Here is a 15,069-nt window from a genome sequence, read left to right as displayed (position 1 = left end):
TCATACGGCCAGCCTGTCTGCGTCAGTAGCTCCGAGCACAGACTAACTGAGGAGTGGGAAGTATTTACTGAAACCAAATTATTGCTATAAATTATCCTAACTTCCTCTCTCGACGTCTGTGTTACTTTTCCCACCTCTGACACAGTCTCATGCTGTGATTTAAAGCCTGTGATAACCCTGCAGTTCTGAAGGTGCCGTCGGGCCATATTCTGTGAAATATTGTTGTTGTATTGTTCTACATCAGTGGTTCTCAAACTCTTTTGGTAATGACCCGTAAATACAAAGCAGCACAAGATTTGGTTTGATTTGTGAGCAGTTCAATTAAAGAGTGATTTATTGTTCTTAGATTGTTTGAACTGATTTGATTCAGCGTTGAAGTAGATTTACCTGGGAACAAGTAGTCCAATCAGAGCCTCAAGCTGACCCAATCTACATAAACTTAGACCAGTTATCTTATCATGGTGGCAGTAGAGCGACGGTCAGGGGATCATGGAAGTCAGTAGGCTTCATCTTCTGAGCACCATGAACGTCTGTAAAAAAACATGCTACTCCACTGAGTAGATGTTGAGATATTTCACAGGATAAGTGGCCTGTTGGTGGCGCTGGAAGAAAAGTCAGGGGATCACCAGTCGTAATTAATCCTCCATGAATGTCTGTATAAACTTTAACAACCATCCATCTAAAACTGTAATATTACAGCAACAGACAGACCTTAGAGCCGAACTGAATTGTCATCTGGTTTTGATGGTCATTACTTAATAATCATTCCGTCATTGTTTGGGAAAACGACCAAATGGTAGAAAAAGTAGCTCGAACTATATAAGTTCATTTGCAGCACGATTGAGTTTGTGTTTCATCTTGCGTGCCTTTGTAGGGTCCGGACCCTCCGGTTGAGAACCGCTGCTCTAAGTTGCTGTTCACAGTTTAACTCAGTTGAACAGGACACAACAGGTCATGTGGTGGTGGTAAATTTCCGTCCTGTCCTGAAGATAAATGAATACAGAACAGATTTGTGGAGTTTTCTGAGGTTGAAGAACTAACAAATCACTGTGCTATCTCACAGTCTGTTTTACCAGTGAACTATTAAAACTACAATATGAGTGTGTGACATTATTTATTGTAATATTAGAGATAAACTTTGATATGCTCTGGCTAAGCTTCCCCTCCTTCCCCATCACTGCACTCTTCTGCGGCACAAAATGATAACACAACAAAATATTCAACCCAAAATGTGGAAAAGCTCAATAAGTTATGGCTGAGCCTTTCGCTCCAGAAACCAGACTCTTCCATTCATTAGACCTTTTATCCATTTCTGTGGTCGCGTCTGTCCTGTGAGCAGTCGCAGAGGGCATCTCTTTCACAGATGGCTGAATGAAATAGATCTGATTGTCAGATGAAAAACTCCAATCTAGCTCTGTTGAATCAGTGCTGGAATCCAATCCGCTCATAAATGTGTGTCTTTCATGCTGATCTAAAACCACAATTATGAGCTTAGGAGCCAAAATAACAGGGCTTGATTTGGGGCCTGCTGTCAGATATTTCTTTCAATGAAATGAAATAACTCTATGATCTCAGCTAATCTCTGTCCCCTCTTTTTTCCATCGCGTGCCCAAATATTTATGTAACGCAAAGCAATATCACGTTATTGTTCGTTAAATCTTTGAGGACTCTTTCAGCTGCTCATTTTTACCGCGTGTTTGTTCCTTGTCTTTCACTGCCCGTGTCACTTCATGTACTGAGGTTTTCTCATTACTCGGGAAAGGGGGTCGAATCATTATCATTACAGGGAAATCAGATGAGGGGGAGCGTTGACTTCAATCCTTCATCTCTTTGTCCGGGAAGTTTAGAGATTAAAAAGAAGAATAAGGCAAAGTGTGGACAGACACCTCCCAACCAGCTGTCAGACAATAATAAACCAATTATGTTCCTCGCATGTTTACCCTCCTTTAATCTGAAGAGGAAATATAAACTTTAGGAAAACTGTTATTATCCCGGTGAGGACTGAACATGCTATAACTGTACATCAACACCCGTTATTAAATGTAAAAAATAGAGCTTTAACAGAAATTAAAACGGCGCTTATTCTTTCAGATTGCTTCGTTTTTTTTTGTTGTTTATTTTTGAGTGTTTATACAGCACTTTTATACACGAATCCATGCAGCGCTTTTTCCATTACTTATAGCATCCTGATTAACCGCATTCGAAGGTGGAGCGAAAAGCCGTCTGTCATCCTGTGTGGGATTAGTGCAACCAACTGAATACTGCTCATCTTCCAAGCGTGTAGGAGAAACTATGGTGGCCGTGAAAGGCCCCACGTAACATGGCGGATAGAAGAGGACAAGCTCCCTCTGTAGATCAACGTGTTTTTGTTACCGTAGAATGAGCCGTTATTAACAATTCTTATTCTCAGGTTAAATTAAAATATACCTATGAATATTATATTCCCTTTCTGCCAGTAGATCCTCCTACATGTTACCTACCGGACGTTTAAATACGGCGACAGCGGCATAAATGTTCAGACTGTATACTGGCCCCTTAATGGGAGGAGGTCCAGTGGAAAATAAAGTTAGTTTGAAAGCTGTTAACAGAAATCTGACAAGCTCTTTTAGTCATTTTACAGGCACTTTTGAGACAGTCCCTAACTTCAGTTCATCAGTTTTGCATCCAGTGTGAAGCTACGCAGGTGTCAGGCTTCAGTATCGGACCATAAGGTGACGAATAACACCTGCGCATTCAGGCTTCATCAGTGAATTGATGAATAGATAACTGATGTATAATAGAAAGAGCTACAATAAAACCTTTGTCCTGGTGCTGTAAAGGTAATAAATAGCGTAGGATCCTGTAGACAAGGATACAGGGTGGTGCTCTTATCTATGCTGCAGTCACCTGGATTACTTTTGAGACAAGATCAGAAGTTGTAAGGAGTGACTTTTTTTCTTTGTTTTGAAGGGCTACAACTATAATTTTTCTCCTTATTGGATTGTTTTTTTTTCTTAATTGTCCAATCATTTGGTTGTTTGTCAGAAAATTGTGAACAACCGCAATCATAACATTCCTAAAAGCCAAGGTGACGTCTTCAAAGTCCAACCAACTATCCAAAACCCAAAGATAATCAGTTTTTCCTATCACATAAGACAAAGAAATTAGGTAAACCCACAGGAAATGTTTTAATTAACTTATCAAAATAGATGAATTTTCACTCAATCAACAAATCATTTAAGCTCTAATAAACAGATTTATGGATGTTTATTCTCAGCAGACATTGGGGATCTGAACACCAGCTGACTGCGGCAGTGTGTGCGCGATGTTTCGGGATAATATCCGAATAATATAAACTCTCCTGTCCATGTCCTGAGTGGGTGTTTAAAATAAAAATAAAACATATAACAGGGATCCCTCAGTGTGGACAGGAGAAGTGAGCAGCAGTGAGCGAGCGTGAAAGATGCTGGTTTCTTACCCCATACTTGCACTGGCGTGAGGAGGCTCCGTACTGGAAGCGACACTGCTCGTCTGCATCGTACACCTGCCCCGGGGCCACTGTTGGGTACAGGAAGTCTCGTTTCAGAGGTTCATTGTCCAGACACGTCCCCCGACCTGAGCTGTCAAAAAAACAAACCTACAATAGGATTGTTTCTTACACAAAGAAACCTTTCTACACTTGGCTGATGGCAGAGTTAGAAATGCCAAGATCGGATGATTAAAGTCCCCCCCCTCCACCCGCACCTCGTCCTCCACCTCCTCTTCTCTTTTAAGATTTTGGCTTGTTTTTTTGACTCAGTTAATTTTACCACCAAACTACTATTGTAGGAAGCTTGTCAAAGATCTCAAATGACATGTAGTTAATGTTGATATTACACATCAACGCCTCCTCATCAAAGGCAGTGTTGAAGCACAAGGAGACATTTTACCAGAGGCGAAGAGGGCCGGTCTGCCTTGTCTTAAAAGACCACATGCCCTCTCTGATTATATGGCTCTGTGCTGCAGCATTCTGTATGTCACTGCTTATAGAGAATCCACAGAGGGGCCAATAAAATAACAGAGCAGGGAAAGGAAGAGAAGAATCTGGAGTGAGCTATGGGTCATATGTCCAGGCCTAGGATTATGTTTAGTCTGTTTTGTCAGATAGAAATATGTGTGCTCACAATGAACTTGCAGGAAAAACACAGACACACACACAGACACACACACACACACAAACACACACACACACACAAGCTGTTTTTTATTCTAGTAGCTAAAAAATAAGAAAACACTTCAGCCAAGGAGCTCACAGAGTTTCTTTTGTTGGTGTGTCTGTTTATTCTGGGTCGAGATCCTGAGGACACTCGGCTCACGGAATAAGATTCTTCCTTTTGACGTTTCGCCAAAGCGTAAGTCACTAAAATCATACTAAAGACTGTGTGCCAATAAACAAACAGAGATGTATTTCATTTTGATCTCTACCTCCCCTGTTTCTCCCTGAGTCAGAGCTTTCTCTCAAGGCAAAATATTACTACAACTATTTACTATAACAAAGAGATATTTCCAGCTACGGCGGCTGCGACGTGCCGTGGAATGCTTCCCATCCCTCGAAAGGAAAAGTGGGCCCGGTGACAACACTAATGCAGAGCTCGGCTTTAGGATTGAACAGATTAAGGGAGAGAAGACGGCCTGTTCGCATTACAAAAACATATATTTGGTCTCCAGATTTTGAGATATTTGTATCTGAGATTATCTTCCTGCATGAAGGTGAATGGAAATTAATTTGTGTTGCTCACAGCACTGAAATGTGTCTAAAAAGTTCCTAGATACTTTCTCAATAAGCCATGTCCTAGAAACTCTTGGACCCCTGCTACTTCTACTCCAGGGGGTAATTCTGCGGTTTCCAGGGTATGTGGAAAGATTGCGGTCAGCTAACAAATCGAGGGGTGAGAACCAAAGGGATGAGAGTGACATTTGACCAACTTTACAGGAGAACCAAAGCAAAAAAATGACCATATTTTGTCCTGACTTTGTTAAGTATGTGGATGACTATTTTTTAAAGCTATAATATGTAACATTTCTGAAATAAAGTGTCTATAAACTCCAGCTCTATGTTCTATATGTAGTGAAGTTCTCACATTATCTTTCCAACAATGTTTAAACTCAGGTATTTTATTCAGGTAACGCTGCGTTTCACCGGTCGCCTGTCGATGGCGTCATATCCCCTTTGTGCCTGTGTCAGCGTTGTGGTTGTCTGCCAGAAGCTGTCATACATTGACTGTTTATCCAGTCTGAAGCCACATTGTTACCATCCACTGTTTAGATCTTGGTGCTTTTTAACTCTAGATTTGAACCGGAGGAAGGATTTTAGTCATCGGATGTCTGGATCTTAAGTTATCAGAGAAACAAGCTGAGCTAACGTTAGCAGCAGCTCGGCTCGCAGCCCCTACCAGGGTGTCGAAGAAGCAGTGATTTTTAAGGTGGAACTGCTTTATTCTGTGTTTTTAGCGGTTTTTAATCACCAGGTACAATTCGTCTCCCGGTAGAAACCTCCTGAACGAAGAACACTCAAAGAATCCTAACCGGGAGAAGCTGACTGCAATGGCGGCAATGGCGGTGAAGACAACAACTGCCATGATTGCACGCTACTTCAGGACGTCATTAAGTGCTTTTATTTGATATAAGTTACTAGTTTCTTTCCCAAAATGTCACCTGCGCTCCTCTGGTTCTCACCACTCGAAATAATCCCTACAAAAATTGTTGACAATCTGTTCTGTGTGTTATCCAGAGTAACTGGGACGATGCTTCAATGACAACATTCATTGTTTTCATCCCAGGGTGGCAAATAAAAAATGTATTTCAAGTGCAACTTAAATATTCCAGACCAAAAGGAGAAAAACTCTTCCTTCCTTCCGTCCTTTTTCCCCCTCTCTTCCCTCTTTCTTGCTCTGTCTATCCCCTGTTCTCAGTTACTGAATGGAATAATCCTGTTTCTTGGCTCTTGTTCCTCGGAGGACCCTCTCATCATGGAGCGAGAGAGACAAACCGGTCTCTGAGGCCCCAGACTCCCCGTGCACCAAGGGCAAGCCTCACTATTTATTGGTTTGGAGAGAGACAAAATAGTCAAAGTTTAAACATAGAGGCTATTATTTGACATCGTCGCAAAGGCTTCCTGTCTGGTGGATTCAGCCAAATTCATTATGCTGAGCGGAAATATCCTCTAATAAGCGAGAACATCAGCGATCCCTGAACTCTGACACCAGTCATTCATGTAGATATTAACCATCCTGATTGGATCCAACCAGTGTTGAGACAGCAGCGTGATTAAATCAGACTAACCTAACAATTATCATAAGGCACAAGTCACACAAGTCTAATATCAAATTTAATAGAGCATGTGGTCTCTGAGAGTTTAATGAACTTAAACTGCCTGCCATATAACGTTTATAACAAACTGGCATGCAGACTCGGGAGAATAAACTATGACTGAACTGTGAGTGCATTCATAAACCATTCCTCAAAAACCCAAACAAAGCACCGCATATTGCTTTAGCAAGACGGTGAATCTAGGCCAACACCACAGCCAAAGTTGTTTACTTGGCTTGGAGAAGCATGTGCGATATCCAAAATTCTGATTGAGGGAGAGAAAGGGAGGATAATTGGGAGTTTACAGACAGAACCCTTTTGTAAGAAACATAAAAGCTAAAGGCAATAAAACCCAAAATGAAAAGAAAAACTCACATACAAATAGGGGTATAATGTAGGCCGGCAAATAGTTTTGAAAACAAGCAAAACAACTTTGTGTCTTTTTTGTTAGAGCACAGCTTTGGTCACTCTCAGGCACTCGAGCCAGAAACGGACAGGAACCCGGCGGAGCAGCAGAGAAGCGGCTCTTTGTGTCCCAGTTGGAAGCTGGCATATAATACTGTCATCTCTGTCACAAGTGCTGTTCACTAACCCTCCTCTAACAGCTTTCAGCCGGAAACATCATCTGACAACCACAGCCGCTATTATCGGCTTTCTTGGAGGGCCTCGCCAGCTAAACACGAATACACAAACAGACGCGCACAAAGACACACACCGCAGACTTGCATCCAACCTCCGATACTCCACCACAGGGTTGTGTATTAGGATTTGCAAGCAGCACTCAGGTCTTAGTGATGGCCAATTAAGTGAACTGCAGAGAGAAAGGAGATGGATCTCTGACTGCACTCAGAAGCAGTTACAAATAGAGATATTTGAACTCCGCTCAGCTTATTTGCAAGGGGAAGCTTAAACGAATGGGCTCTATTATCCAGCGGGCAATAAAAAAATAACACTTTGAATGAGAATAATGTGTTTTTTTATGATTCCACCAAATGAGATCAAACCTAATAAACACAGGCAGATACATGCACAGATACATGCACATTATTCTGCAGGAATATTATGACGGCAGGGCAAGCCTGTTACATTAAAGTGTACCTTAGTAAGAGTCAGCTAAGAATCAGATAAAAGGTGAAGTTGACGCTGACGTCTCTCACCCTCTGTCCCTAAGTCTGTTCCACTTCTATTCAGAGCTGTTACAGCAGATAAAACCTATTCAAGTAGAACTAACTCCTAAAGAACTGCAGCATCCTCCAGGTCCTCAGGTCTGATTATGACCCTTCACCTCGTTGTTGAACCGCTTCTTTTCCCTTCTGTGCCTCTGCAACATCCAGGTCTTCTGTTTAAAGTAATCTGATCTTTCTTTAAGAGACGTTGTACCTGTGTGACAGATTTTTTTGCGACTTGGAGTCAGTGCAACAAACTGTAAACACCAATACATAGCAATATGAGCATTCATTTGGGGTCGTGATTTTCTGCGTGATTTGTCACTATGAGCAACCCCTTTCACATAAAACGTACTTATTTCATCAATTGCTATTAAAAAAATATTGATTAAAGAAGCCTTAATGACACCAGGACTCACTCTGTATCAGAGTTATTTCTGTTTATATTCTAACATTTGTTTCTTGTGCCACATGTTCTTCAGTGTCAACGTGGCACTTTGCTATAGTTAACAGCTACCCTGCCACCGCTGCGAGCAAGCAGTTGCTCAGAGTTGTTGAGTGTTACAAGGATGAGGACTCATTGACCTCATCCTGTGATGCTTAAAGAAGAATGGCAGCATGTTTCTCATCTGCGGGAACAATCCTGACCACTTTCTGATTGTTATTCCTACACAATGAAGCAGTTTCCCAGCAGTGGCCAGTGGCCCGCCCAGAGCCCAGTCTGTGGAGAAATGTCCTCAGTGTCTTCAGTCCACAGCTGCTACCAACAGTCCCCAAGTGAGACGAGGATGACTCTTACTCCACCAATCCCAAAGTCTGTTTAGAGGTTCTGGGGAGACCTGGCAACAGGAGCACAACACACCCAAATGTCCGGCCAAACTGACTGCAGTTCAGCTGCATTGTGGGTACTTTAGGTGCCAGGATTTGACAAGGAAGATGAATTTGTGGATTAAAAAAGAAGACGTATTGTTCTGCTGCATCAGTTTTCATAAAATTGTCCATCGTGAGCCCGACAATGTCGCAAGAGAGCGAAGCTAATTCAGCCTGTACTCGTAGGCTTGTACTTGTAATAATCAGATTCATCCCAAGTAAAGCTGCTAATTTAAACACATTTAAAAGTAGCTTCAACTCAATGTACCCATGACGTGCAGGGATCAGGGTAGTAGCTTTTCATACAGTCCTGTCATGATCTTTGACAAATCAGAGTACACTGCCAGACCAGCTCCAGATGTTTTGTCTGGCTTTCTCTAACTCCCAGAAACCTGTGTACGTTTTTTTAACCATGCCAGGCTGGCAGGACTCATCCCTCATTCTGCCAAACGTCATCGCTTCACTCCTCAGTTTATTTGTGCACTTCAAGTTTTTGTCTTCTATGACCTATCCAGAAAACAGTGGGGCAGCGGTTGGAGGCAGCTGGTCTACACATCACCACTGAGCACCACATGAGCTCTAACATCACCCGCCTTGCGGTGCGAGGATGCAAGGGTGGAAGGCACCCAGTTATCATACACAGCCACAAGGAGGTCTGGCAGCGGTGTTGGTGATGAAATGGATGTGAATAAGTGGGGAAGGACTTGCGTACAGGATGGCCTAGCGGGTCACCACAAAGGCCAGCCAGTGGCAGCGTGTTGCAAAGCGTGGCGGCTGCACCTTTTTCTCTACTGCACACACACACACACACACACACACACACAAACACAGTCCCACAGGGAACAACCATCATCCACTTACTCGAGAAAGCTGGTGATGTAGTCTTTGCTGCAGGCGGACCAGGAGAAAGGGTTGGTGTTGGCTGTTATATGGGCGGCCATCAGTTTGGCCGTCTCGTGGCCTTTGGTACCGCAGGAATTCCCAATCCCATCGTGGTTCATCCCAAAACTGGAACACACAAAATTAAAATTGGAATTAAGGCAGCTGGGTATGACGGTCATCAGTAACCGCAGGTCTAAAAGTGATTCTCGCTTTGGCAGTTAACTGTTTAGATGAGAGTGGACAGCCCAGGTTGCCGTCTCCCTCAGTGGCCCTGGCTGTAAAGAGCGAGCTCTGTGGCTCTGAAACAGCTGTGTGGAGGGGGTCAGGGGTCAAACCCTGTCTGGAGCTCGAAAGGCACAAGTAAGTTCTAATCACCACTCTGATGCCTGCCTGTCAATCACCGCCTGCAGGTCTGAGCAGGCCGCGAAGAGCCGACTGGAGCGAGGACGAGGGGATCCTTTAGATCAGTCTCTGAGAACAGAGAGAGACCCAAAACCCAAACAGCTCCCAACTCTGTGCTCTGTTGTGAAAGCTGCTTAACAATTTAAGGCTGAAAATAACTCACTTTTAACAATTCATTTAAAAAATTAAAAAAAATCTTATCTGTCTGGATATCATTTGAGAGAAAATCTCATGTTACAGCAGGATGTCAAAGCTTACTTTTCCTTACAGTCCAGGAGCACAAATCAGGTCTAATGTATATAACAAACCCGACCACATCGCGCAGCCCGAACCTGTTTTTCTAAGGCTGGCGTTTATGACATTTTACCCTACTCTGGAAATAAATCAGCCCCAGTTGAAACCCCGCTGCAGCATGTTTTTTTTTATACATCCTCTAGAAGCAGAGACTATTTTTACAACTGCCCCACAACAGAAGCAGACACGAGACATAATAAAGGAAATCGCCATCTTGCTGAACTCTCTCGAGAGGGATACGTAGACTAATACATCATCATTATTTTGCTTTATATTCAGGAAGAAAGAGCCAGAGGTATGTGAAAACTGACATTTGCATGAGCAAATATGTGGAGATACAGTTCAAGACGTCTGCTGGGGGAAAAAGGGCTACATGCAGGTCTGGCGGACTCGAGCAGTAAGAAATGTTTGTTTAAGAGCGATTATTAGAGCACACAGGTTTTTAGATGATCTGAAGCAAGAGAAGGAATTTGTCATTTGGAAGAGGCTTGGACTCGAGTCGAATGCGTCAGACTGAATCTGGTCATGAATGTGATCAATATGACCTCTCACAATATTCTACAGATTGTATTGCCAGATTCATGATATGCCCAAGTCCACAGCAGGCCAGAGCTTCACACTGCAGAGCTGTCAGAAATCAGCAGACAAAAACAGAGTAAGAAGTCATATTAAGGGACCTGAAACAATTAGAAGAAATTAACAAAGTCTGAGCAGCGCTGTACTGTGACAGACATAAAGAGCCAATAGTTTGACATTAGTTAGATGCCAAAGAACATCTGTCTAAAGCAAAGAGCTCTGTGACACAAGGAGAGGAGAGAATATTATACTGTAGGAGATGTTAAGGGGCCAGTATATTTGAAGATCTTTTATTTGTCACTTTTCATCTCAACAACCAGGTGCAACACTATGACTGTCTTCAGAGACTTAATCAATATCACGCTTCACACGCCGCCTTGCCTCTGAACTTTAAACACATTTGATTTCAGATGTGGTTGGAAATACAAACTACTACTACACCGTCACATATCATAACAGAGGATGCTCCTCTGGACAGACCTGACCATAAAGACCCTCAGGCGGCTGTCGGAGTGAGATATTTTTCCAAAGCAACTACTGAACTGTGTAAGTTGCCAGTGCCAAAATATGACAGTGAAATCATAAAATCTAAATGAAAGAAAACACTTCTCTGTAAATTGGCCACGGTGATGAAAACATGGTGGACAGAATATTAATTTAGCATTAAAAGTTCAGTGTGTAACATTTAGGAGGATCTATTGGCAGAAATTTTTTTTTCATTAGTGTACAATCCCCTGAATGTAGGAATAGTTGTGCTTTTGACACTTTAAAATGAGCTGTTTTTATCTACAGACATTAAGTCTTCTCCTGTGAATTTCATTCGTACCAAAGGAAAAAATCTACATGCACTTTGAAATTGTTGAATGCAGCTTAAATCCCTCCTATGTGCATCTTCCAGAACCCCTCCTCTCAAAAATGTGGGTTTTTTTTCCCTGTGCAGAATGATATGTATAAGCAGACTTTGAAACTAGAAGGTTGTTGTCACATTCATCTGCTGAAGAGAGAAAGCCATTCATCCAATATGCAAAAAAGTGTGATGTGTGTGCACAAACATTGAGGATGGACATCTTGTGTCCAGCGGTTAAAGTTTTGAAACAAAAAATATGTGCATACTCGTAAATTATGGATTTTTCAAAGAGGAGGTTAATTGGTTTTTTTGTAGAAAACTTATATCAGAGACAAATATTATTCAAAGCAGAGTATTTTATATGACTTTAAACATGTCTGGACTGGTGATGGTAATTGATATAATTTTATTGATACCAATGCCATTATTGATCCTGCTTATGGGTCCAATTCTTTGTCGATTCCCTTACAGATTCCTGATTAATATTCTGTGTGGAAAAAAGAGTAGGTCTATGTATTTAGTGTCATCGCAACTGTTTTATTGTGTCTGAGTCTGAACGCAGCGTAGGAAAAGAAAAACGTGCCAGCATCAAATCAAGGAATTGATAAGGACGGTGGCATACGATTTCGATGGATCGGACTATTGAATCGGTTCTTGATTCCTGGAGTCCCCTCTTTAAGAACGGATCTGTGGTTCTTGCGTGAGACACATTTTGCATTTTCTATTCGGATCTTAAAAACCTTAAGACTCACTTGTGGCCGATCTCGTGCGCAATGGTGAAAGCAGAACCGAGGCCGATGTCTTCATTGATGCTGCAGCTCCTCTCTGGCTCGCACATTCCAGCCACTGAGGCCAAGCCTAGACACACACACACACACACACACACACACACACACACACACATGCCAGACAAACATACAAACACAGGGTCAAGACGTAGCATTCTTAAGACTAACAGTCATAAAATTGGGATTCCACACACATGATCTTCTGTTCACCAGGGGGAGTTTAGCAACGGCTAGACGTCTTTTTCTTTTTTTTTTTTTGTCTTGCAAGCTGCAGTGACTGCTGGGAAATGTCTAGACAAGGGTTAGATTTATACATTTCAATTCATGTAACAAGGGATCACCTAAAACGCGAGCCAAGGAAGGGAATATAAGAACCCCCTCACCAACAGCGTACCCCACCAGAAACCTGTCAGGAAATATAGATGTTTTCCTCATTTCAGAACTCGAGTCGGAGAACGAGGGAGAGAGAAAGGGAGAGGAGAGGGTGTTCAAACCTCTCCACAATCCAGGTGTCGCAGGTCCTTTTTTTTTCTTTCCTAAAACCTGACAGGTCAGATCGGGAGACAGGAGGCAATTCTTCACAGATTACATCTACAGGTGACTGCAGAGTGGATCATATGACAGCGCAAAGCAGGTGTGTGTTGGGGGATGTGTGTTAATGTGTGTGAGGGATCTGAATGGGTTTAAATGTTTTCTCACTTTTTCTTGTCGTATGGAACCATGCAGGCAGTTTTGGTTTCATTTGCCCAGGTATTGAGATAAATGCCTCCTCTCCAGTACAGTGGAGTATATAATAATCCATGTTAATCCCCAGACATTACGTTTCCATCCATTACGGTTGGTTGCACTAATTCTCCATTCAGGTGCCATTAAGGTGCCATTAAACTACTGCAGGTGAAGAGGGCACATTGACAGGATATAAATAAAAGAGGTCCAGTCAAAGCAAATGAAAACGATGTAGAAAACATGCTGGAAATATGACATTCGTGTTTGTTTTTTTAATGTATTGATCTGAGGAAGGTTTCAGTGTCTGTAGCCGTACACATAGATTTGATGTCTTGTTTAACTCTCATGCTCATAAAAACAGGCCAACAGTTCAATCGGAAGTTCCTCCTATCAAAGAGGAGGCAGATATCTAAGAATACGGCAAGGGGTAAGTAAGAAGTGAAATGTTTCTTTGTAATTTGAGTGAACCGACCCTTTAAATTCATCTCAATGAATTTAAACTGTCCAGTTTTTGAGATCTTTGCAAAGCGTGATATAGACAGACGTGTCTCGCCTGCATTGGCACTCAGTGAGTAACCTGCGTGTACACACGTTTTGGTGGTCAGCGCTGCCTCAGGTTCTCCTGTATAGTTTGCGTGAACTCCCTGACTGCCTGCTAAAAGTGGCATGGCTTTTGTGTCCTCTTTACTAAGAGGCTAAACAAGAATAGACTCGCAAATCAGGAGGCCACTGAAACCATTACTGCGGGGAAAGAGGGAGCCTGAAGGTGAAGAAAGAAGGAGGAGAGGGAGGGAAAGGAGGGAGGGTGGCTACTCTACGATTAGTTTAAGAATGTGTGAGTTTGTGTGAGAGTGAGTAAAGTGAGTGTGCGTTGTGTCGTGGGTGAGCGCAAACACAGGCACAGGCACACACACACACACACACGCACACGCACACGCACACGCACACGCACGCACACACGCACACACACACACCACACACACACACACACACACACACACACACACACAAACACACACACACTGCATTGCAAGTTGTTTTCTTTGCACCGGGGTGGACTGTGTATTATCTCCGGCCCCGTGATTACTCGGCGACCCTAAAGGCCAGCGATCTGACCCGGGAGCATGATCCCCTGAAGAGGAGAGGGAGGAGAGAAGAGAGGAGAGGGAGGAGGAGAGGTAGAGGGGTGGGTGGGGGTTGAGACAAACGAGGAAGCCAAGCAGATGCCAGGGCAATTAAAGCGACCGGGGAATGTGACGAATGCGGTCAATCTGTCAAACCACCCCTGAAGTCACAATATTACCTCCAAGATATACTGTGGTGCCTGCGGGGCCTTGACAAAGATAAGATGGGGAGAGAAGGGCTGGGTGGTGGTGGGATGAGGGGTTGAAGAGGAGAGAGAGAGAGAGAGCAGCAGGAGGAGGAGGAGGTGGTGGGGGTCTCTGCCACTGCTTGCTGTCCTTTTCCCACCCCCCAATCCAGCCACAACCAGCGTATCACCCTCTCTATCTCCCTCCTGCATACTCTAACACTCCCTGTAATTGTCCTTTTCCCCTTCCATTTTCCTTTCAACTCCTCCTCTTCTTCTCCATCTCCTCCTCTTTATCCCTCACCCCCCCCTCCTCCCCGGCTTCTCAACGCATACCTTTTCCTTTCTCTCTCAACCCCAGTGGAAGTGTAAACACCTTAGACAAACTGAGGTTAGAGGCGGAGGAGGAGGAGAGACGGGGCACTTTTTATAAACTGGAGGCCGTGTGAGGAGGTGACCACGGCTGTCCAGGTTCAGGGCCTCAACCAACAGAGGGGAGTCACTGAGGAGCTATAATAACACAAGTGAAAACATCCTTCTCATTATGTCTCACAGGAGGAGCCGTCTGGGGTTCTTCTGAAGGAGACTGCGAAGGTTGCTAAATAAGGTTTGTCTGAGGACACGTCGAAGGCCAAACGTGAAAATGAAAACCTCTCTCCAGAGGGAGGGAAAAAGAGACGGATGAACTCCTTAACCAGAGAATCGTATAGTCAACATCAGCTAAAATTACCAATTTAGCATGAAAACACATGTTAGCGTGGATAAATCTTCCTCTGATTCAGCACACTCACCTAAGGTACCACAGGGTTTGTTCTTGTAGGTGCAGATGTCATACCTAAAGAAGAAAAAGGGGGAAAGAACACAAACAAATTAACTCTAAAC

The 15,069-nt window shown here is 43.2% G+C and overlaps 1 protein-coding gene across 3 annotated transcripts in view; it reads right to left on the bottom strand.

The window, feature by feature from the left end:
• adamts6 (ADAM metallopeptidase with thrombospondin type 1 motif, 6) overlaps nucleotides 1–15,069 on the bottom strand; it is a 64,901-nt gene that overhangs the window by 38,965 nt on the left and 10,867 nt on the right. For 2 of the 3 annotated variants that reach the window (XM_051412164.1, XM_051412165.1), the window contains exons 8-11: nucleotides 14,979–15,022; nucleotides 12,117–12,222; nucleotides 9,225–9,371; nucleotides 3,458–3,599 (exon numbers count right to left, since the gene is read on the bottom strand). In XM_051412164.1, the coding sequence (XP_051268124.1) occupies nucleotides 3,458–3,599; nucleotides 9,225–9,371; nucleotides 12,117–12,222; nucleotides 14,979–15,022 (439 nt within the window). The remainder of the gene's footprint in view (nucleotides 1–3,457; nucleotides 3,600–9,224; nucleotides 9,372–12,116; nucleotides 12,223–14,978; nucleotides 15,023–15,069) is intronic. The other variant, XM_051412166.1, reaches the window with a different exon arrangement.

Source organism: Dicentrarchus labrax, unplaced genomic scaffold (assembly GCF_905237075.1).
Source record: "Dicentrarchus labrax unplaced genomic scaffold, dlabrax2021, whole genome shotgun sequence".
Lineage (NCBI taxonomy): Eukaryota > Metazoa > Chordata > Actinopteri > Moronidae > Dicentrarchus > Dicentrarchus labrax.
The sequence above is the reverse complement of the archived record's forward strand: the minus strand, read 5'-3'. Positions and strand labels throughout refer to the sequence as shown.